Below are 24,380 nucleotides of genomic sequence, written 5' to 3' on the forward strand. Positions count from 1 at the left end.
CCCTGGTCGCAGGAGAGCCCGTAAAGCCTGGTGTCAGGAACACAGTACATGGTCATTGGAACATTGGTCCCAGGTTATGTTCGCGGACGAGTCCAGGCATAGTCTGAACAGTGATTGTCACTGGGTTTTCATCTGGCGTGAACCAGGAACCAGATACCAACTCCTCAATGTCATTGAAAGGGTCCTGTATGGAGGTCGTGTTTTGATGGTGTGAGGTGGGATTATGATTGGTGCACGTACACCCCTGCATGTCAGAGGAACTGTAACAGCTCAGGTATATCGGGAAGTCATTTTGCACGCCTTTGCAGGGGTTCAGTGGGTCCCACCTTCCTCCTGATGGTTGATAATTTACGGCCCCACCGAGCTGCCATCGTGGAGGAGTACTTCGAAACAGAAGATATCAGGCGAATGGAGTGGCCTTCCTGTTCTTCAGACCTAAACCCCATCGAGCACGTCTGGGATGCTCTCGTTCGACGTATAGCTGACGTCTTCAAACCCCTACAACACTTCAGCTCCGCCAGGCACTGATGCAGGAATGGGAGGCTATACCCCAGCAGCTGCTCGACCGCCTGATCCAAAGTATGCCAACCCGTTGTGCGGCCTGTGTACGTGTGCATGGTGATCATATCCTATATTGATGTCGGGGTACATGCGCAGGAAACAGTGGCGTTTTGTAGCACATGTGTTTCGGGACGGTTTTCTCAACTTATCACCAATATCGTGGACTTACAGATCTGGGTCATGTGTGTTCCCTATGTGCCTATGCTATAAGCGCCAGTTTTGTATAGTGCCACGTTGTGTGTCACGATATTCTGCAGTTATCCTTAATTTATGAGCATGAGCGTATTAACACCATTTGTTATACCCGCCCTCAGTCCTGAAGTATAACTACGGCAGTTGGATGTTAGAGATGGAATGCTTAAAGATGTATCTGAGTAGGCCCACTCATCGCATAACAACAACACATCACGTAGAAATGTCACCATGTACGACGTGTCTTCATAAAGTGTTTAAATTCAGTTATACAGCAATTAACTTTTTCATGGTCAGAAACGAAACCAAAGTTAAGAACAGTTTATATAAATTCACCTGTATGTTTATTATGTGCTCCAAACAATGCGCTCCTGATGGTTTTCTAAATCTCACCCACTCTACAAAAATGACTTACATATTTTCAGAGTTTGGGACAGCGAAATCCTTCCGATAATTCTGCATACTGAAATGGTTCTACAGATCCACTGTCGCCACCATTCAATAACATTGCTCTTTTGAGTGCTTCAGTGATGGGTGAATGGTAATGAAATTTTGAATAACCTGTGTCTTGCTTAAAGTAAGTATAATTTCCTAAACGCAATAAATAATGCATTTTGTGTTTCTGCTTCCCTAATAGTGTGTTTAGGTTACCTGGAAAGAGTAACTTTACAGACTTAACTTCCATTTTGTTAAAATGTATTTGAAAGCACATGCGGATTTGGGTGATCACAGGGAAATGGGAAAATATTTTTCCTTTCTATCTTACTGCTGGACCATTCTAAAAGTTGCTAGCGACCTATGCCTCTGTTCTCTATTACTTCCTGCTTTTTCGAGTAAGAGGAATACAAATTTTCAAATATTTTGTGTGAATTTTCTACAAAAATTTGTAATGATTTTATAATGGTTTTGATATTGATTTTGCCGGAACTTGGTTTTGGAACTTGAACATATTGCAGGAATTAGCGAAATGTTGTGGCTTATGGAACGGTTCCATCTGTCTTGTATAGAATTCACTATTTTGAATAATGATGCTCGTATATTTTTTGATAAAGTTGTTATTTACACATACAAGGAAGCTATAAATTCTTGTTCTGACTGATATAACTTGACAACTTTAATTAGTAGTGTTATAATTTCTAAGTATGATACTGAATCAGTACTGTAGGTACTTTCAAGTTTTCTTTTGCTACCCCTTTTCTTAGGTTGTGAGTTCGAACTGGTGTCTTCTCTTTCCTCTTCTACGACAACTTCAAAACCTGTGCCTGGAGTTTTAGGAGGTTCTTGATCAGTAACCCCCTCACTATCAGAGTAGTTAGAAGATGAAACAGTAGCACTAATTTTATTATTGAAAGGTCAATGTTAATTCTAATCTCATTTCATACAAAATTTTGTCGCCCTTAAGCTTTAATCTCATTTCGTTTTTGATAAAGCAGCGGTATTTAGCATTTTTCACTTCAGGTCGTAGTTCATATCACGAAAATCCCAACAAAACCAATTGGTTTTGACTACTATTTCTCTTTTGCATTAAAATAATGTATATAAAAAAACGAATATCATTATCTGCATATACATGCGCAATAAATATTTTTCAGCAGTGAAGTTCATTTAGTGCACTTTTCCTCGAAAGGCTTAAAGTACAATGACGCCACATTCAACTTCTACAACATCAACAAGTATGGATTCAAGGCAGGAGGACACGATATTTTAATTGACCACATGTCTTGCCAAATATGAGGCAGTAAGCTACTTGCCAAGTCTTACACTGTTTATGTTAATACTTGTGCAGTGCAGTTGAAAAATAGAGGTGCTGCGTGACAAGAAGCTCTAGGTTTTTGGGATAATGTTAAGATACCCATCAGACACATTAAAGATCATACGTGCAGCTGGAAACTTTATCATATCGGGTGGTTGTTATTACAGTGCAGCTGCTCACGGAGGTTCCAGTGAGGAGTGTAATTATCGTAGGGCAGCGAAACTTGGTAGATATGGTAATGCGTTAACGCAGAACCAATTTACAATGGAAAAAAATGAGTACCAATTTTAGCCACCAGGTGCAAATTTGGCACTGTGAATGGATGAAAGGTATATAGAAATATTTCCATACGTAATGGATTAGGAACTGGATGTAGGTAGAAAAAGTCAAACACGTGAGAAAGGAATAATGTTGACTTTATTATTAACCGCTGCTTACACAATTTTTTCAGTACGAACGTCAGAGACGCTGCATCCATAAAAAGACAAGATCAAACTTTGCTCGCAGCAGTTCCAGTGGAATCTGAGCAACCTGTTCCTGTATACTGGCCTTCACATCAGGTAGAGACCAAACATGTCCCTGGTAAGTACCTTCTTTTAGATATCTCCAGAGCCAAAAGTCACATGGATTTAGATCGGGCTGTCTTAAAGGGTATGCATCTGGAAAACCTTTTGAGATAACACTTTCGTGGAGAGCTACATTAAGCAGATCTTTCAATGAGCCAGCGACAGGAGATTTTGCCCCATCTTGCGTGAAAAAAGTGGTTTCCATACAGCTGCGCTCTTCCAAAGCAGGATTCACATGCTGTAAAAGGAGGTCTCGATAAGTTGCAGACATCACGGTACACCTGACAGGTCCTCTGAGTGTATTCTCTTCAAAGAAGAACGGACTGAGAAGTTGCTTGTGAGTCCACACCACACACTTACATACGGCGAGTTCAGTGCCTCTTCGTGCACAACACGCTGTTTAACAGCACCCTAAATTCGGCAGTTTTGTATATTCACTGCACCCTGTAATGTAGAGTGTAAGTCCACTGAAAGTTGCCCAGCCACATATCATCAACTCCGATCCATGCCAGAAACTTAAGAACATATTCAGAAAGTTATTGCTGATCATGATGTTTCAGTTGCTCCGCTGTCTCGGTCTTGTACGGGTACCGTTGCAATATAGAGCTCAAAATTTTCCGTGCTGTAGACCGTGAGAGGGGCAATTATCGTGACATTACACACTAGCACTACCCTGGGCATGTGCTGTGTGCTTAGTGACAGCAACAACAGCCTCGTCAATAATTTCACCGGAATACACTATCTTCCTCTTCCAGGCGTCACACCAAGCTCACCCGTGTTTTCGAATTTAATTGTCATGTTCTTTAAATCATTTAATGACGCTAGACTTCTCCTCAGACCTTCCAGTCGGTGATATTCTCTCAATACAGCACTGCAATTGGTTCTGTTCATATGAAACAGATTCAAAACAGCACTTTAGGCTTGTCACATGACAGCATGGATGTCATACCAACGCCAGATTTGCATCTGGTGGCCAAAACTGGACCTAACTTTTTTCTCAGCGTAAAGTGGTTCTGCGTTAATGCATTTGCATATCTACCTCGTTTCGCTCCCATTTAATAATTGCGTTCTACAATGGGTTTCTACGAGTAGCTGCAGTTTAATGACAATCACCAGTTACGTGAAGAATGCTGCAGTAAAGTTAAATCTGCAAGCTCCATTCAGAATCGAAAAGTAGAAGCTTTCAAGTCAATCCTTGACAACCTACGTGATGGTGCACAATTAGATGCATTTATGAAACCTCCGTAGGACACAGATAGTTTTTGTTATTCAAGGGAGAAGAAGGATGACCTGGGTGCATGAGAGGTGTAGACAGGAAATTAGTTCAGGTTGAACAATGAAGGGAAAGAGGTGAGCAGCTGAGATGGCAGTATTGAAAAATTCAGTAATTTTGGATTAGAGTATTTTACGCAATATTATTTAGTGCTATTTAGACTGACAATTAAATATGAATTAAAACATATTTTGTTTTAGAAGGTGAAGAACATACAGCCCTAGAATCTGTACCAAGCACTAGCAGCACGTAAGATGAAGAGTAGTAGATAGAAGAACATACGGATGATATTTTCCACTCTTAGAGGATGCGGGACCAATAACAATAAAAAGAAGGTACTGAGGTATTGTCTGTATTTTTACGCTGGTGTAATTTTTCCGATAGAGACGTGCAAGGATAACATCAATCGCAGCAGAAACCAATTATGCTCTCAACATATGTTTTCAGATATTAATTTTTATTAATGATTCACAGGTTTATATATTTATGTTTTTTATTCATAATTAATATACATGTGGTCAACACATGTGGGTCAACATCCCCAACATCCCCAAACCACTTCAACCGCCAAACAATACCCACAATTAAATTTTTTTTGTTAATTACGATATAGAAAGAGGTTGGAGACAAGGTATTGTCAAAGTGATGAACTGTCTGTGGTATCTCAGCTTGGAGAAAGTTTCATTGTTATGCTTCACTGATACTTTAGGATGCAATGTCACAACACGACTTGTTCGAAAACTTTTGGTGTATTACGAATAGGATACACCAAATTTTTTCGAGCAAATCGCGTTTTGTGAGTAGAAACCCCGCCTCATGAACCATGGACCTTGCAGTTGGAGTGGTGGCTTGCATGTTTCAGTGATACAGATAGCCATACCATAGGTGCAACAACAACAGAGGAGTATCTGAGAGACGAGGCAGACGTATTGTTCCTCAAGAGGGGTAACAGCGTTTTCAGTAGTTGCAGGGTCAACAGTCTGGATGACTGACTGATCTGGCCTTGCAACATCAACAAAAACGGCCTTGCTGTACTAGTACTGCAAATGGGTGAAAGCAAAGGGAAACTATGTCCATTATTTTTCCCAAGGGCAAGCAGCACTGCTGTATCGTTGTATGATGAGGGCATCTTCTTGGGTAAAATATTCCAGAGGTAAAATAATCCTCCACTCAGATCTCAGGGCCCGGAATACTTAGGAGGATGTCCTCATCAGAAGAAGCAAAACTGGCATTCTACGGGTCAGAACGTGGAATGTTAAATCCCTTAATCGGGAGGATAGGTTATAAACTTAAAGATGGGAAATCGGTAGGCTGAAGTTAGATATAGTGGGAATCAGTGAAGTTTGGTGGCGGGAGCGGCAGGCATCTGGTCAGGTGAATACAGGGTTATAAATACAAAATCAAATAGGAGTACTGCAGGAGTAGGTTTAACGAGAAATAAGAAAATAGGAATGTGGGTAACCTGCTATGAAGAGCGCACTGAACGCCTTATCCTAGCCAAGACAGACACAAAGACCACATCCTCCACAGTAGTAGAAAGTTTATATGCCACCTAGCTTCGCAGATGATGAAGAGATTGAAGAAATGTATGATGAAATAAAAGCAATTATCCAGATAAGGGAGACCAAAATATAGTTGTGATGGACTGGAATTCGATAGTAGGAATAGGAAGATAAGGAAAAATAATAGATGAATACGTTGTGGGGGAAAGGAACAGTATAGGCAGACGCCTGGTAGAATTTTATACAGAGCATAATTTAATCATTGCCAATACCTGGAAACATCGGATTAATTGTATAACGCTAAGACAGAGATTTCGAAACGAGATCTTAAACTGTAAGACTTTTCCAAGGGCAGATGTGGACTATCACCACAATTTATTGGTTGTAAACTGCTGACTGAAAATGAAGAAATTGCAAAAACATAGGAAATTAAGGAAACGAGAGCTGGATAAGTTGAAAGAACCAGAGGTTGTTGAGAGCTTCAGAGGACGCATTAGGCAATAATTGACTAGAACAGGGGAAATGAATACAATAAAAGATGAATGGATGGGTTCGTGGGATGAAAATGTGAAGGCAGCAGGGGATCAATTAGGTAAAAAGACAAGGCCTAATGGAAATTCTTGGATATCACCGCAGGTATTAATTTAACTGTTGAAAGGAGAAAATATAAAAATGCAGTGAATGAAGCAGGCGGAAGGAAATACGAACATACAAAACATGAGATTGACAGGAAGAGCAAAATGGCTAAGCAGGAATGGCTAGAGGAGAAATGAATATCATTGGGAGGAAAAGATAGATAATAGCTACAAGAAACTTACAGAGACCGTTGGAGAAAAGCGAAGAAGCTGAATGAATATCAAGAGGTCACATGGAAAACCAATACTAAGCAAAAAACGGAAAGCTGAAACGTGGAAGGAGTATGTAGAGGGTCTATAAAAGGGAGATGAACTTGAGGGTAATAACACAGAAAGGAAGGTGGACGTAGACGAAGATGAGGTAGCAGGTATGATACCGCGAGAAGAATTTAACAGAGCACTGAAAGACTTAAGTCGAAACAAGGCACCGTCAGTAATACTGATAGCCTAGACTTAAAGAAGAATGTAATAATTTCAGTTCCAAAGAAATAATCTGCTGACAGGTGTGAATATAACCGAACTACAAGTTTAAGAAGTCATGCCTGCAAAATACTAACACGAGTTCTTTACAGAAGAATGAGAAAACTGGTAGATGCCAACCTTGTGGAATATCACTATGGGTTCCGAAGAAATTCAGAAACACATGAGGCAATACTGCCCTACGACTTATCTTGGAAGACAGATTAAGGAAAGGCAAAACTACGTTAACAGGATTTGCAGACTTAGAGAAAGCTTTTGACAATGTTGACTGGAGTACTCTCTTTGAAAATCTGAAGATACCAGGGATACAATACAGGGAACGAAAGGTTATTTACAGCTTTTACAGAAACCATGGCAGTTATATGGGTTGAGGGGCACGAAAGGTAAGAAATGGTTGAGAAGAGAGTGAGACAGGATTGTAGCATATCCCCGATGTACATTTGACCGTCGGCTAGCAGACGGTACTTCCCGATGTAAGCGAGAAATCAAGCGAAAAATCATCGTAAGTATAAACCAACATATTGTTAACGAACTGTTTTTCGATCTTAAAGCAAATACAAAATGTAAATAACTTAATTATAGACCACTTATGAGGCTTTACCTCAATAAAGCGAAACGCATCTGGTGAAAAAAACACGAATTTTTGTATTTCTAATGACAGAACGAAAATACCCTCAAGAATTGTAAAGCAACTACTAACGACATGGCCATACAAATGAAAAATTTAGAGAAAACTTTTGAAGATATTGACGGGAATACTCTCTTTGAAATTCTGAAGGCAGCAGGGGTAAAATACACGAAGTGAAAGGCTATTTACAATTTGTACTGACACCAGATGGCAGTTATAGTAGTCAAGGGGCATGAAAGGGAAACTGTTTGAGAAGGAAATCAAGGTTGTAACCTGCTGGCCGGCCGGTTCTAGGCGCTTCAGTCTGGAAACGCGTGACCACTACGGTCGCAGGTTCGAATCCAGCCTCAGGCATGAATGTTTGTGATGTCCTTAGGTTAGTTAGGTTTAAGCAGTTTTAAGTTCTAGGGGACTGATGACCACAGATGTTAAGTCCCATAGTGCTCAGAGCCATTTGAACCATTTTTTTGTAGCCTGATGTTATTCAATGTGTACATTGAGCAAGCGGTACAGGGAACCAAAGAAAAATTTGGAGTAGGAATTAAAGTTCAGGGAGAAGAAATATAACCTTTAAGTTTTGCTGATGAAACTGTAATTCTGTCAGAGACAGAAAAGGAGTTCAAGAGCAGCTGAATGGAATTGACAATGTATGAAACTTCCCTTTCAATGTTAAGAACGACTGTGCTGGAAAAACTTCTACATTACTTGATTTTCAAACTCCAGAGTGAAACTGAGACAGTTTTATCTTTGCTTATTCTGATCATTACTAAGCTGACACGCAATATTTTAGAGCAACGCAATCTGACTTTTAATAATCCCTACAAAAGAATAGCCCTGACTAACAATAACCTATACCCTTCATGAATATATATATTCGTGACATCCAGTTTAACAAATATCTTTTTCTGACGGACACACATCCAGATCGTCTGCCCATATTGACATCTCACAACTCTGGCATCTCTCTCCCCACATTTACCACTGCTGGCTGTTCACATCCAACTGCCCAATACTACACAGGCGAAAAACTTCCAACAATGAGTCTAACCAGCCACAGACTGCACACAGCACTGTCAGCGGTTTTAATACAAAGCACTGCGTGGCGTTACCAATATAAAAACCTAAACAGCCTACTCACAAGTGTCTTGAAAGAAGGTTATGAGATTAACATCACCAAGTGCAAAACAAGGTTAATGGAACATAGTCAAATTAAATTACGTGATCTTGAGAGAATTAGATTATGAAACAAGACACTTAAAGGAGTAGATCAATTTTGCTATTTCAGCAGCTATTTCGCTATTTGAGCTGCAAAAGAAATGAGAATAGCCGAAGTATAGAGGAAATAAAATGTAGGCTGGAAATTGCAAGAACCATTTCTTAAGAAGCGGAATTTATTAACATCGAATATAGTTTTAAATGTTAGAAAGTGTTTTCTGGAGGTGTTCGTCGGAGTATAGCTATGTATGGAAGTGAAACGATAAACATTTTAGACTGGATGAGAAAGAAAGCTTTTGAAATGCGGTGCTACAAAAGTATGGTAAAGATTAAGTGGGGAGCTCGCGTAACTAATGAGGAAGAACTGAATAGGATTGGGGAGAAGAGAAGTTTGTGACACAACTTGGCAAAAAGAGGGGATCGGTTAATACGAAACATTCTGAGACATCAAGGGATCACCACTTTAGCGTTGGAGGGAAGTCTGAGGGGGAGGGGGCGGGGGATAAATCGTAAAGGGAAACCAAGAGATGGATACAGTAAGCACGTTCAAAAGCATGAAGGTTACAGTAATTATTCGAAGATGAAAAGGCTTGCACAAAACACAATAGCATAGAGAACTGCATAACACAAATCTTCAGGCTGCAGATCAGAACAGGAAAGAAGGAGATTACGGACGCTCAACGTGCAGGCTGCAATATAGGGTCAGAAAATGTTTTAGATGATTGTGACGACACGTATGCAAAAGCTACACATAATCTATAACAAACTAAAAATTTAATGAACACAGGAGTTATCTTTTTGTTTCTGCTTCATTCTCGAAGTTTTCTAAGCGACTGGAAGTCGAAACAGATTTTTAAGAACTGACCCCAATGTGTGATGTAAAAATCAACGTGATTTAAAAGTTAAGAAAACTGTGAAAGATTAAGGGATTTTTAGTGACACAACTGAAAAGAGGATAAAATTAATCCAGATTTAGCAAAAGGCAAATAACAACATCAGTGTTCTACTTGAATGTAGACAATTTTTTTCAGACTTCAAAAGCTAGTTGATTGGGTTATATTTTAAAGAAAAATTAATGGAAGTGAATATGAACACTATTTCAAGTAATTTTGACACACTCCTTGCTATTGTTTTTCCCAAATAGTGTCATTCGCAATATCGCTTTTTTTAAAAAAAAACACCTCAAATTAGTTTCTTTTGTAATGAACAAAATGAACGACACAAAAAATGTTCTTGTTTGGTCTTCGGACTACACTTGATTGATACAGCTCTGTTATGTGTAAGTCTCTTCACTTCTATGTAACTACTCCAAGCTACATACATTTAAGTCTGTTTACTGAAGCTGAGCCTTTGTGTTTCTATACAGCTTATACAGCTTTTTACGCCCCTCTCTTCCCTCTATTACAGAATTAATGATACTTCAGGATATGCCCTACCAACTGAACCCTTATTTTGCTTAAAGGTCCAGGAGAGTTATCGCAGAATAAAGTTAGTATACATTTTAATTTATTCCTCAAACAATATGAAAGATAATTTCACGCAATTTATTGTGTAAAGAAATACGTACACAGGGAAAGAGAAAAACTGATAACTGGATAACTAAGTAGTTTGCAGATATTTTAAGCAACAAATAAAATTTTACCTTGCAACGCTGTTGATTTTCATAGATTCCTTGATAAATTGATATGTAACAAAGATTTTGCATTTATTCTCGTTTGGTTACAACACATAGGTGGAACATTCACTGGGATCTTACAGTCATTCCTTATGGAAATAGTTTTATAATAAATTGAGTCAGCTAACAACTTTTTGTACCACAATTACATTACACGACTTTCCGTCATGTATACAATAAAAAATCACGAGAACTAAGAGAGATATTGTTCTGCTCTCAACTTTAATTACAAATTCGATATGTTGATTACATTTCATTTGCGGATCTGGGTAACCTAAAATCAACTACATGCAGATTATACACAGTGCATTTTACTTTTGCAAACTCTTAAAAATTTCGTTCACTCGTTTACTTAGTTTCGTGCAGCACGGTAAAAATGGAAATGAGCGTATGGCATTGTGGGCCGGGAGTCCCCAATTCGGGGAAGTCGGCAGTCGAGGGCAAGTACTTATTGCATCCTACGCCACCTTGGGCAACTTGCTCGTCGGAGATGGGGATGAAATGATGATGAGGACAACACAACACCCAGTCCCTGAGCGGAGAAAATGTCCTGCCGAGCCGGGAGTCGAACCAGGGCCCCTTAGCGTGGCATTCCTCCGCGCTGACCACTCAGCTAACGGGGGCGGACCTGCAGCACGGTAACTAAGATAAATAACGAAAAGGAATCCACTCCCTTATCGGGTGAAGATACCAGGCTGTGAGATGGAAAGGATCAAATTTTTTCACCAAATAGTTTTCTTAAAAACCGGGTGATAAGTAAATGCTCTACCAACTGAGCTACCGAAGCTCGACTCACGCCCGGTACTCACAGCTTTACTTCTGCCAGTATCTCGTCTCCTACCTTCCAAACTTTACAGAAGCTCTCCTGCGAACCTTGCAGAACTAGCACTCCTGAAAGAAAGGATATTGCGGAGACATGGCTTAGCCACAGCCTGGGGGATGTTTCCAGTGCTAGTTCTGCAAGGTTCGCAGGAGAGCTTCTGTAAAGTTTGGAAGGTAGGAGACGAGGTACTGGCAGAAGTAAAGCTGTGAGTACCGAGCGTGAGTCGAGCTTCGGTAGCTCAGTTGGTAGAGCACTTGCCCGCGAAAGGCAAAGGTCCCGAGTTCGAGTCTCGGTCGGGCACACAGTTTTAATCTGCCAGGAAGTTTCATATCAGCGCACACTCCGCTGCAGAGTGAAAATCTCATTCTCGGGTGATAAGTATTTCGTAGGAAAAGGTGACTTCGCACCAGGGCTTCACCGGAAAGACTCATAGCTGGTGCTAGCACTGTCGCAAGTGCTGCAGTGACAATATTCTAATATGTTTAATTTCAGAATTGCCAATTACAGAAGACGACAGACAGCGGCATGAATATCGCCAACCTAGGACACTTCCTTAGCTTTACCCGCGGCCATGTTTTGTTGGCTGAAGCAGTTGTGCACAGTCAGTTGCTTGAGTCGCTTACGCAGGACGCGGCATTGGACTCACAGTGATAGCGTTCCGCTACGAACATCTATTTCGGATTTGGTGTTGATTACCAAGCTATAAGACAGTTTGCCTTGTCCGACTTACGCAAGAAGTCTTGTTGTGTTTATGTGACTGAATGACTCCAACCCTTCTGGTTTTGTGAGAAGTGTCTCATGTTACACCAGACAAAGTGTGTGTCGTTATACATCTACCTTAGTGCCTGCTCTTACTTAGTGAGTCTGTCACGTGACTTCAGTGAATGGCGACTAGACATATATGAGTTTCACTTTGTAAGTTTCCCGTAACTTCTAGGCTAGACGGTGCGCGTAAGACAGTATTTAGCATATGTAATGTGCTAACATTCAGTTCTCGTTGTAAAATGTCTGGTGTCAAGCTAGATGTGACTACCCAAGTGTTCTCACTATTGGAAAACACGCAGCAAGCACCATATTGGAAAGATACCACTATCACAGCGTCACCAGAATTTTCCAACCAACTTTCATGAACCGACACCATGATAAAACGATTCCAGTCGTCACTGCTACCATTTCCTACTTTTGACGGGAAAGCAGAAGAACTATGGGCTAAGTATATCACACACTTGGATCAGCATTTCATTGCACATGGAATCTCTGGTGATATCCATCAGCACTCTCTGATAAGCATACTTAGGTGCTGATATTTATCACAGTTGAATCCTGATGTCGAACCTTGTGACTTGTTTTAAGGTCAGTATAAAACTAAATTAATGAAATATTTTGTTTGCCAAATCCATGTGTCAGTTGTCCACCACAAATTCTTAAGGAGTCATAAAAGAAATGGTCTAATCAATCAGGAATGGATCGTGCAGGTACAGTGTCTTTCTTCGGACTATGATTGCAAGTGCAGTAATTCCAAGTATAAACAATGGTATGCTAATTCTTTGGTGAGAGATATGATATTGGCCCAAGCATCCAACAAGGGCCTCAGTAACAGTCTGCTGAAAATCAGCAGTCCCTCGTTCTTAGCGTGCTTTCCACTCATTCAGGCATTTGAACGAACACCGAATTCTTCAGTGAACTGCTTTACACCACTCATGTACGCAGGACCCAAGCGCAACATCTCTGATAAAAAATCACGTCCCTACCGAATGTGGCACCCCATTCTTCTGAGATTTCGACCAGCTGTGCTTCCCTGAAGTTGCAGTTTTGCAGTAATTCTGTTATTTCTCACCAATAGCAACAGTTTGTTGTTGTTGTGGTCTTCAGTCCTGAGACTGGTTTGATGCAGCTCTCCATGCTATTCTATCCTGAGCAAGCTTCTTCATCTCCCAGTACCTACTGCAACCTACATCCTTCTGAATCTGCTTAGTGTATTCATCTCTTGGTCTCCCCCTACGATTTTTACCCTCCACGCTGCCCTCCAATACTAAATTGGTGATCCCTTGATGCCTCAGAACATGTCCTACCAATCGATCCCTTCTTCTGGTCAAGTTGTGCCACAAACTCCTCTTCTCCCCAATCCTATTCAGTACCTCCTCATTAGTTATGTGATCTACCCATCTAATCTTCAGCATTCTTCTGTAGCACCACATTTCGAAAGCTTCTATTCTCTTCTTGTCCAAACTATTTACCGTCCATGTTTCACTTCCATACATGGCTACACTCCATACAAATACTTTCAGAAATGACTTCCTCACACTTAAATCTATACTCGATGTTAAGAAATTTCTCTTCTTCAGAAACGCTTTCCTTGCCATTGCCAGTCTACATTTTATATCCTCTCTACTTCGACCATCATCAGTTATTTTGCTCCCCAAATAGCAAAACACCTTTACTACTTTAAGTGTCTCATTTCCTAATCTAATACCCTCAACATCACCCGACTTAATTCGACTACATTCCATTATCCTCGTTTTGCCTTTGTTGATGTTCATCTTATATCGTCCCTTCAAGACACTATCCATTCCGTTCAACTGCTCTTCCAAGTCCTTTGCTGTCTCTGACAGAATTACAATGTCATCGGCGAACCTCAAAGTTTTTATTTCTTCTCCATGGATTTTAATACCTACTCCGAATTTTTCTTTTGTTTCCTTTACTGCTTGCTCAATATACAGATTGAATAACATCGGGGAGAGGCTACAACCCTGTCTTACTCCCTTCCCAACCACTGCTTCCCTTTCATGTCTCTCGACTCTTATAACTGCCATCTGGTTTCTGTACAAATTGTAAATAGCCTTTCGCTCCCTGTATTTTACCCCTGCCACCTTTAGAATTTGAAAGAGAGTATTCCAGTCAACATTGTCAAAAGCTTTCTCTAAGTCTACAAATGCTAGAAACGTAGGTTTGACTTTCCTTAATCTTTCTTCTAAGATAAGTCGTAAGGTCAGTATTGCTTCACGTGTTCCAGTATTTCTACGGAATCCAAACTGATCTTCCCCGAGGTTGGCTTCTACTAGTTTTTCCATTCGTCTGTAAAGAATTCGTGTTAGTATTTTGCAGCTGTGGCTTATTAAACTGATTGTTCGGTAATTCTCACATCTGTCAACACCTGCTTTCTTTGGGATTGGAATTATTATATTCTTCTTGAAGTCTGAGGGTATTTCGCCTGTTTCCTACATCTTGCTCACCAGATGGTAGAGTTTTGTCAGGACTGGCTCTCCCAAGGCCGTCAGTAGTTCCAATGGAATGTTGTCTACTCCGGGGGCCTTGTTTCGACTCAAGGTCTTTCAGTGCTGTGTCAAACTCTTCACACAGTATCGTATCTCCCATTTCATCTTCATCTACATCCTCTTCCATTTCCATAATATTGTCCTCAAGTGCATCGCCCTTGTATAGACCCTCTATATACTCCTTCCACCTTTCTGCTTTCCCTTCTTTGCTTAGAACTGGGTTTCCATCAGAGCTCTTGATGTTCATACAAGTGGTTCTCTTATCTCCAAAGGTCTCTTTAATTTTCCTGTAGGCAGTATCTATCTTACCCCTAGTGAGATAAGCCTCTACATCCTTACATTTGTCCTCTAGCCATCCCTGCTTAGCCATTTTGCACTTCCTGTCGATCTCATTTTTGAGACGTTTGTATTCCTTTTTGCCTGCTTCATTTACTGCATTTTTATATTTTCTCCTTTCATCAATTAAATTCAATATTTCTTCTGTTACCCAAGGATTTCTACTAGCCCTCGTCTTTTTACCTACTTGATCCTCTGCTGCCTTCACTACTTCATCCCTCAAAGCTACCCATTCTTCTTCTATTATATTTCTTTCCCCCATTCCTGTCAACTGTTCCCTTATGCTCTCCCTGAAACAGTACTATTTTCGAAAGGTAAAATGTTCATTTTGTGGAAAATTGGGTTACAAGGTGGAAGTATGTAGCCCCATGCACGAGATGAATTTGGGTAGAACACGTCTTCGGAACATGGACTTGGTCTCAGAAGCTGGTTAACTGCTCTTAAGTCTGCGTATGTTATATGAAGAAGCTGTGTTCCCTATTTGGAATCGGTTATTGATATTAGAAGTATCCCTTAATAACATTCCAGTCACATTCCACATCCATCATTAGTTTGTCAACTTACAGGCAGCTTGGATCATTATCACTTCAATCATTTACTGATCAGCCAAAGAGTTATAGTAAAAATACCATTTAGGTGACGGGCCAATTTTGCTCTACCACCAAATGTCACAAACCTTCTGTTATGACTGGATTTTTGTTCATCGACACCAAGGGTGGTAGAAACATTCTGCATTTGGATCTTCCCACGACCTGGCTTTGGAAATACGTGATATTTCTCCTGGTGGCACTAGGGATTGCTCCCCAGTGCGGCACGGTACAGGACAGGACATGGCAGGACAACATTGGACATGCCACCAGCTCTGAGAATGGAACATTTGCTCCTGCATGCACATCTAGTTGGCGCCTTTGGTTCCTTACTTTCAGCTCCATGTCAGATCAATGACAAAGTTTTCCAATCACCCCTCCAGTATTTTTTTTCAGATTTTCCCTATTCCAGTTCTAGATGGGTTAATTCTATGCTGCAGCAACTCTTCAAGATGGGGAGCCTAGTGGGAAGGGTACATGGCCACCCTCAGCGCTCCCAGCTGTTCAGTGTGAACCCTTTAGCCTCTGACCACCCTTCCTTTTGGCTACATTACCATCGCTATTAGATCAACATTGACGTATGATGAATGGTCTTTTTATGGGGTGGGCGTCAATGGGTTCCAACATGCATCAACTGCCACCTCAGCAGAACTTTGGTGGAGGTCCAGCTGCAGGATGAGTCACAATCATGCTAGCATATCGATCAACAACTGTGCTCCCACTGGCCACCAGCGTTTCAACCTGCGGCTCCATTTCTATCACTGTTCCAGATCTCCCAAATCTGATGTTTGAGTTAGATCAAACACAGTTGCAGCAGCAGTGCCCTGTCGAATGGGAGGCCACCAGTCAGCAATATACCAGCATCCTTGATGGTGTGTCAACTACTGCTGATGCATCTGTTCCCATAGATGTTGACTGCAAGGGCTCAAAGCCTTTGCTTCTGATGGTCACTGACGCCAATGCTTTCACACCCTGTGGCATATAGGCAGTCATCCATCTCTCCTACAGATGTGGAGGGAGGGAGAGGTACGATGTTGGTCCACATATTCTGCTGACATAATAGGCCTGTGCAATGGGTGGCCAAAGTATGTTTGTCATTGTGAATCAAGCAAAAAGAGTTCTGGAGGACAGCAGAAACAATGGCTCATTATTATAGGAGACAGTTGGAGCCGCTATTGCAGCCAAAGGCTGCCTCTTCACCAATAGTCAGTCCCTACACTGCCAACAGGAAGCATAGCAATTGTGGCACTAATTGTCTCTGATGTCGTGTGCCTGCAACTATGTTGTACTCTTGGCACAGTATTCAGGCTGCTGCATGTCCACAGCCAGACAGTTGATGCTGGCACAACATCTTGGATACCATTGCTTTGGAAGCCTTCTGTGAGCCACCAAGCATCTACAATGAACCATGCTCGTTGACCATGGCCTCTCAGGACTAAGGCACCAGACTCTGTTATCCATCAATCTTAGACTTTTTGTGATTATGATTTTCCTACAACCATTCAAACTGTGCTTCATCTGGACATACATTTTGTACCATTAGACTCACAGTGATAGTGTTACACTATTAATCTACCATTTCTAGTCTACTATATCTAGTCTGGCTTGCCATTGATTATCAAGATATAAAACAGTATGCCAGTTCTGATTGAACCAAGAGATCTTGTTGTGTTTCTGTGATTCCATGACTGCAACCCTTGTGGTTTTTATATGAAGTGTGTCTTTCATGTTATACCAAATAAAGTGCTTCTTTTTATGTGTCTACCTAGGACCTTGTTCTTGCTTAATGAGCCCTTGTTAGGTCAATTCACAAATTTTATTCTACTTAGACCGACCAGTATTTTTAGTCTCTCAGTAACTTTTGATCTGCCATCTATCCAGTCATTAAAAGTAACCACAGTATCACAGATCTACTATTGCTCTTAACTTCTTCGAAAAAAGTCAGTCTCTGGACATACCTTCCAAATTTTGGATGGAATGAATTATTAGCATTTTAAGTGGATCCATCCACACACCTTTTCAGCGATTTTGGATCACAAATGTCATGAAATGCCGTGCGGGATTAGCTGAGCAGTCTAAGGCGCTGCAGTCCTGGACTGTGCGGCTGGTTCCACAGGAGCTTCGAGTCCTCCCTCGGGCATGGGTGTGTGTGTTTGTCCTTAGGATAATTTAGGTTAAATAGTGTGTAAGCTTAGGGACTGATGACCTTAGCAGTTAAGTCCCATAAGACTTCACACGTTTGAACATTTGTCATGAAATATTGGTTTTATTGGTTTCATAATCGCCACTGTGAGGTTATTTTCGTGTTTAAATTTTTCCAAAGTTTTGTTGTGTAGTGGTTTTTGGTATTTCCTCCACGTCAAGCCTCACTTAGCCTTAATTACAGGAATGTTTGGCTTATGAGGAGCTGCTCGAGCATTGTACCCTATTCTTTTTAACTCTCTATACGCACTCATTGTGACAGGTGCAATGCTGATAGATCTGGGAAACTCACAAGTGATTCCCTCTGCTGATGTTGTGCAATCCTTTACAATCACTCACCATGATTCTCAACGTACCTCCCTGTCAGTACCTGAAGTCTGCCTGGTCTTTGTTTCGCTGTGGCTGTACCTTCACATTTCCACTTGACAATCTCATTATGAGCAGTGGTCTCAGGTAGCAATGGAATGGTTGAAGTGTCCCTGAAGGATTGTTTTCTCAGGTGAAGTTCTATGACTAATCTTCGTTTGAAGTCACTGAGTTGTTCTGATAGACCCAGTCTGCTGTTACTGATTCTGTAGTGATAACTAAATACTCCCACCTTCTTTTATATGGGCAGTTTCCCTCTCACGACATCTGGTGGTCAATTCCATGATAGGATGCTTTTGATCAGATAGTGTATTTGCGTATATCAGTACTGCCGAATTGGTATAATTGTGCAATATATTATATGTAACAAAAAGGTAATTATCGAAATGAGAGTGGGGTTGGGTCAAATGTGATACTCACCTTATAATCAACTGATGATGCCGAATGTTGTTCGCCAAGTCACAATACATCTGTTGCTGCAAGTGGCTTCTCTCAAAATTGGTGACTGCGCCATCGTTTGCAGCATCTACTTCAGAAGCACAGTGGCTTTCCATTGTGGACAAACTGTGTTGTCGCCTGGGAGAGCTCAACTGCTGCCCACTGCTCCCGGCAATGCTGTCGTTGAGCACGTGCAGCTCGGCAGCGATGCTGAGCATGAGGACGAGGAAGAAGATGCCAGTGAAAACGGAGGTCTGTAGGACCACCAGCATGGAGAATACCTGCAGCCCGTACACCATCTCGTAGGCGGGTGAACTCTGCAGCTCTGGCGGCAGCCACATGGGCAGCGGCGTACTGCGCTTGAGCGCAGGCTCCGTCGTGTTAGAGAGGGTCGCGGCGCTGCCACCAGGCGGCACCAGCAGCGGCTGCAGCGACCACAGCAGTGTCGGCACGCTCAGTATCGCCTGAGGACAACACGGCGCTGGACGCACGCCTGTTGTGCCACCAGGAAGACTGATTGATTCTCTTCCTGTTGTCATGGCATACATACACTACTGGCCATTAAAATCGCTACATCAAGAAGAAATGCAGTTGATAAACGGGTATTCATTGGACAAATATATTATACTAGAACTGACATGTGATTACATTTTCACGCAGTTTGCGTGCATCGATCCTGAGAAATCAGTACCAGAACAACCACCTCTGGCCGTAATAACAGCCTTAATACACCTGGACATTGAATCAGACAGAGCTTGGTTGGCGTGTACAGGTACAGCTGCCCATGCAGCTTCAACACGATACCACCGTTCATCAAGAGTAGTGACTGGCGTATTGTGACGCGCCAGTTGCTCGGCCAACATTGACCAGACGTTTTCAATTGGTGAGATCTGGAGAACGTGCTGGCCAGGGCAGCAGTCGAACATTTTCTGTATCCAGAAAGGCCCGTACAAGACCTGAAACATGTGGGCGTGCATTATCCTGCCGAAATGTAGGGTTTCGCAGGGATCGAATGAAGGGTAGAGCCACGGGTCATAACACTGAAATGTAACGTCCACTGTTCAAAGTGCCGTCATTGCGAACAAGAGGTGACCGAGACGTGTAACCAATGACACCCCATACCATCACGCCGGGTGATACGCCAGTATCGCGATGACGAATACACGCTTCGAACGTGCGTTCACGGCGATGTCGCCAAACACGGTTGCGACCATCAAAAAAATGGTTCAAATGGCTCTGAGCACTATGGGACTTAACTGCTGTGGTCATCAGTCCCCTAGAACTTAGAACTACTTAAACCCAACTAACCTAAGGACATCACACACATCCATGCCCAAGGCAGGATTCGAACCTGCGACCGTAGCGGTCGCGCGGTTCCAGACTGTAGCGCCTAGAACCGCTCGGTCACTCTGGCTGGCGATGCGACCATCATGATGCTGTAAAGAGAACCTGGATTCATCCGAAAACATGACATTTTGCCATTCGTGCACCCAGGTTCGTCGTTGAATATACCATCGCAGGCGCTCCTGACTGTGATACAGCGTCAAGGGTAACCGCAACCATGGTCTCCGAGCTGATAGTCCATGCTGCTGCAAACGTCGTCGAACTGTTCGTGCAGATTGTTGTTGTCTTGTAAACGTCCCCATCTGTTGACTCAGGGATCGAGACGTGGCTGCACGATCCGTTACAGCCATGCGGATAAGATGCCTGTCATCTCGACTGCTAGTGATAGGAGGCCGTTGGGATCCAGCACGGCGTTCCGTATTACCCTTCCGAACCCACCGATTCCATATTCTGCTAACAGTCATTGGATCTGGACCAACGCGAGCAGCAATGTCGGGATACGATAAACCGCAATCGCGATACGCTACAATCCGACCTTAATCAAAGTCGGAAACGTGATGGTAGCCATTTCTCCTCCTTACACGAGGCATCACAACAACGTTTCACCAGGCAACGCCGGTCAACTGCTGTTTGTGTATGAGAAATCGGTTGGAAACTTTCCTCATGTGAACACGTTGTAGGTGTCGCCACCGGTGCCAACCTTGTGTGCATGCTCTGAAAAGCTAATCATTTGCATATCACAGCATCTTCTTCCTGTCGGTTAAATTTCACGTCTGTAGCACGTCATCTTCGTGGTGTAGCAATTTTAATGGCCAATAGGATAAATGGAGGCTGGCAATCCAGTCTAAGTTATGCAGCTGTAATCGCCCATAGTTGTATCCTTTAAGGTGGAGGAATAATCTTCCGAAACCTGTATCCTGTGATAATAAAAATTGATTCAGAAATTAATTTTATTTACTTCAAATAAGAAAACATTAGGATGGCGGTTAGACAAAGTCCATGCCCAAAATATCATCTTTGTAACTGCAAGACAGGGGAAAGGGGCAGCTGAAGTGCCAGTGAAATGAGCATGTTGCATTGAGAGTTACCAGAGCTGGATGATGTGTGCTGTTCGAGTAACACAAGGAGCACTAAAGAAGTTGTGTCTGCAACAGCCCGACACACATCAAGGACAGCGTTTAAGTTCCCCCTCTACGACACTACCTCAAAGACCTATGACAACGCATTGCAGCAGCTGTTCTTACCATCCCTCCTGATATAGAGCAAGTCCGGAAACTAAGTACCGTTTCGTCCTACCGCCACATACTCGCACCCATCCATCTGGTTTGTTGTCTTTTCATTGACGCCATTACAGCCAGATTGTGTTGTGTTTAGTGATCGTTCAAAATCTTTAAGACAATCTCCAAACCCGCCGATTGTGAAGTGCAAAGTGCGTTCTGTAACACGATTTTTGAAGGCAAAAAATGTTATGCCAGTCGAAATTCATCGTCCATTTGTAGATATTTATGGGGAAAATGTAATGACTGATGGAATGATGAGAAAGTGGGAGAGGCAATTCAATGATAGATGAACAATGTTTATGACAAAGCATGGAGTGGGTGGCATTCTGTTGAGAAAGTGAAAGGAAAAATTCGTGAAAACAGACGGTTCACAATAAGAATGCTTTGTGATAGGTTTCTACGAATCTCAAAAACTGTTTTGCACAAGTTTGTCACAAATTATTTTAATTTTCTCAAATTGTGTTCCCATTGGGTTCCGAAAATGCTTACAGATGTCCACAAAAAGAACAGACTTGGCAGTTCTTTGACATTTCTTACCCAGTACAGCGATGAGCGAGAGAATTGTGACCAATGGTGCAACTCGGATTTGTCATGCCTCTCCAGAATCAAAACAACAGTTGATGGAGTGGAGGCACTAGGCATTCACGAGCCCCCTAAAACAAAAATTCAAAACAACGTTGTCAGCACAAAAAGTCAAGTGCAGTGTGGTCTGGGACGGATAGGGCATTCTCCTTGGCGAACTCCTTCCCTAAGGTGGAACCGTCAATGCGGTGTGATACTGAGAAAACTTCAGAGCTCAATTCAAAACAAAAGGCTTGAAATGCTCAGTCTATGTTGCTTCATAACAACGCACGTCGTCATTCTGCTGGTGTCAGAATTCAAGAATTCGGTTGGGAGTAGTTCGAAAACTCGCCATACAGCTCCAATTTGGGCCTTCTGACTGCCACTTGTTCTTGAACTTGAAGGGTGATTTTATAGGGAGGCACTTTCACAGTGATGACGACGCAAAAAACAGTGTTCGGCAGGGACTGTCTTCACTGGCGGCATGTTTCCATGAAGAGGGCATAGAAAAATTAGTTTCTCACTACGACAAATATCTGGAGAATGGTGGCAAATATGTAGAAAAGTAGTTTAAGGAATGCTCTTTCCTGTAAAAGTGTTTCGTTTGAAGAAAATGTTTTATGAGGTTTTTTTTCCAAAATGGTACTTTCTTTCCAAGCATGCCTCGTATTATGGGTCGGGTATGGATGGATGTCGACTACCAGTTAGATGTGTGCTGTAGCCGAAGAGTGGATGCACTGAACATTTATAAACTCTGTAAAAAAACTCTGAGAGTTCCTCATTAGCATACTGTAATATTTGCTAAACTGTTCTTGACCATTTATCTATACCGATATTTTGAAATATTTCATGGACTTTATAATTGCCTCGTATATATGTATATGATTTAACATAAATGAATTTTTAAGGGATTATAGCAGGCGTTAAACTGGCTTTGAGAGGTGGAACCTCAGGCTGCATATGTACCAATCTTATTACTCATTGGTAACCTACATAAAGTAGTATGTTACGAGCAGCCAACAGAGTGGCTATAGTACGGGTGCAATAAGTTCTCCGCCAGCCCCATGTGGAATGCTTTGTGTCAGCTGCTCTCTGTTGCAGACTGCTACCAGCCTCAACTACCCTAAAGATGTGGCACTGCAATTGCTCGAGGCAGTGCTGTATTGTCTGTTTGAGCAGACAATTAATTGATTAATAAAGTAATTGTACTTATATTTTAATGCATTATGTAGAATGAGACACGATCACAAATGTTTACTACATGTGTTAAATGACAAGTTTCTTCTATTTATTGCATCATCATCATCATCATCAGCCAATTCAATCATTAGATGATGTGGCCTCTTCGAGTCGTGGATTCAGGTAGGCTTTCAGAAGTCTTCTCCAAGTGGGACGGTCTTGGGCAGTTCTCTGCCAGGTGTTACCAGCGATCTTCTTGATGTCTTTGTCCCATCTGTCTGGTGGTCTTCCTCTAGGCCTCCGGTGCTCTCTCGGACTCCACTCCAGTACTAACTTCGTCCATCTGTTGTCTTTTCTTCTTGCGACGTGGCCAGCCCACTGCCATTTCAAGGAACCTACTCTCTCTAAGATGTCATTAACCTTCGTCACAGACCGGATGTCATCTGCCCTTTTCCTGTCCTTTCTTGTATAGCCCAGCATTGATCTCTCCATGGCTCACTGTGCTGTCCTAAGTTTCCCTTTTGTGAATGAGTTCAGTGTCCACGTCTCGCATCCGTACGTCATCACAGGAAGAATGCATTGATCAAATACTGCTTTCTTCAGATTTACTGGCATTTTTGATCTGAATACTTTTGAATTCTTCCCAAATGCTTGCCAGCCAAGCTTGATGCGTCGATAGATTTCTGGTCTTATGTCTCCCTTCATATTTATAATCTGGCCAAGGTAGACATATTCACTGACCTCTTCTAGTAGACTGTCCTTGACTTTCACATCTCGAGCTGGGACCCATTTGTTGGATATTACTTTTGTTTTGGAAAGGTTCATGTTCAAGCCAACCAGCTGACATTCCGATGCAAGATCTGTAACTAAGTTTTGGAGCTCTGCGAAGTCTTTGGCCAGTAAGGCAATATCATCAGCAAATCTCAAGTTGGTAAGCCTTCTTCCATTAATTCTAATTCCCTTACCTTCCCAGCTCAGCTTTGACATAGCCATTTCCAATACAGCAGAGAACAGTTTTGGGGAGATGGGATCGCCTTGCTTGACACCCCTCATGATGCGGAATTCTTGAGTTGATTCGCCGATGTTAACATAAGCTGAAGAATTCTCGTAGATTTTCCTGAGCACTTCAATGTATGCTGCTCCCACTCCTTGCTCACTCAAAGCTTGGAGGACAGCTACATGGCTAACGGAGTCAAATGCCTTTTCAAAGTCAACAAAGGCAATGCAGAGAGGCAGTTGGTATTCATTCGCTCTGCTTATCACTTCACTAACGGTCAGAATGTGGTCAATAGTGCTAAAATTGCTTCGGAATCCAGCTTGTTCTATAGGTTGGGCTGAGTCTAGGGTGGAACTAATTCGGTTTAACAAGATCTTTTATTGCATCATGCTTGATTTAATTTCATGTCCCTTGTGACAAAGACTCCCTTTGTCAGAGAATTTCTAGGACTTTTTTTTTTTTAAGATAGAAAATTTCATTTACCAGTAATGATCCTAGCTTCTGTCAAAGTA

The 24,380-nt window shown here is 41.9% G+C and overlaps 1 protein-coding gene across 1 annotated transcript in view; it reads right to left on the bottom strand.

The window, feature by feature from the left end:
- Positions 1-24,380, bottom strand: part of LOC124788432 — a 120,962-nt gene that overhangs the window by 69,462 nt on the left and 27,120 nt on the right. Inside the window, exon 3 of the mRNA XM_047255703.1 lies at positions 18,490-18,971. Within this exon, the coding sequence (XP_047111659.1) occupies positions 18,490-18,971 (482 nt within the window). The remainder of the gene's footprint in view (positions 1-18,489; positions 18,972-24,380) is intronic.

This window comes from Schistocerca piceifrons, chromosome 3, assembly GCF_021461385.2.
Source record: "Schistocerca piceifrons isolate TAMUIC-IGC-003096 chromosome 3, iqSchPice1.1, whole genome shotgun sequence".
NCBI lineage: Eukaryota > Metazoa > Arthropoda > Insecta > Orthoptera > Acrididae > Schistocerca > Schistocerca piceifrons.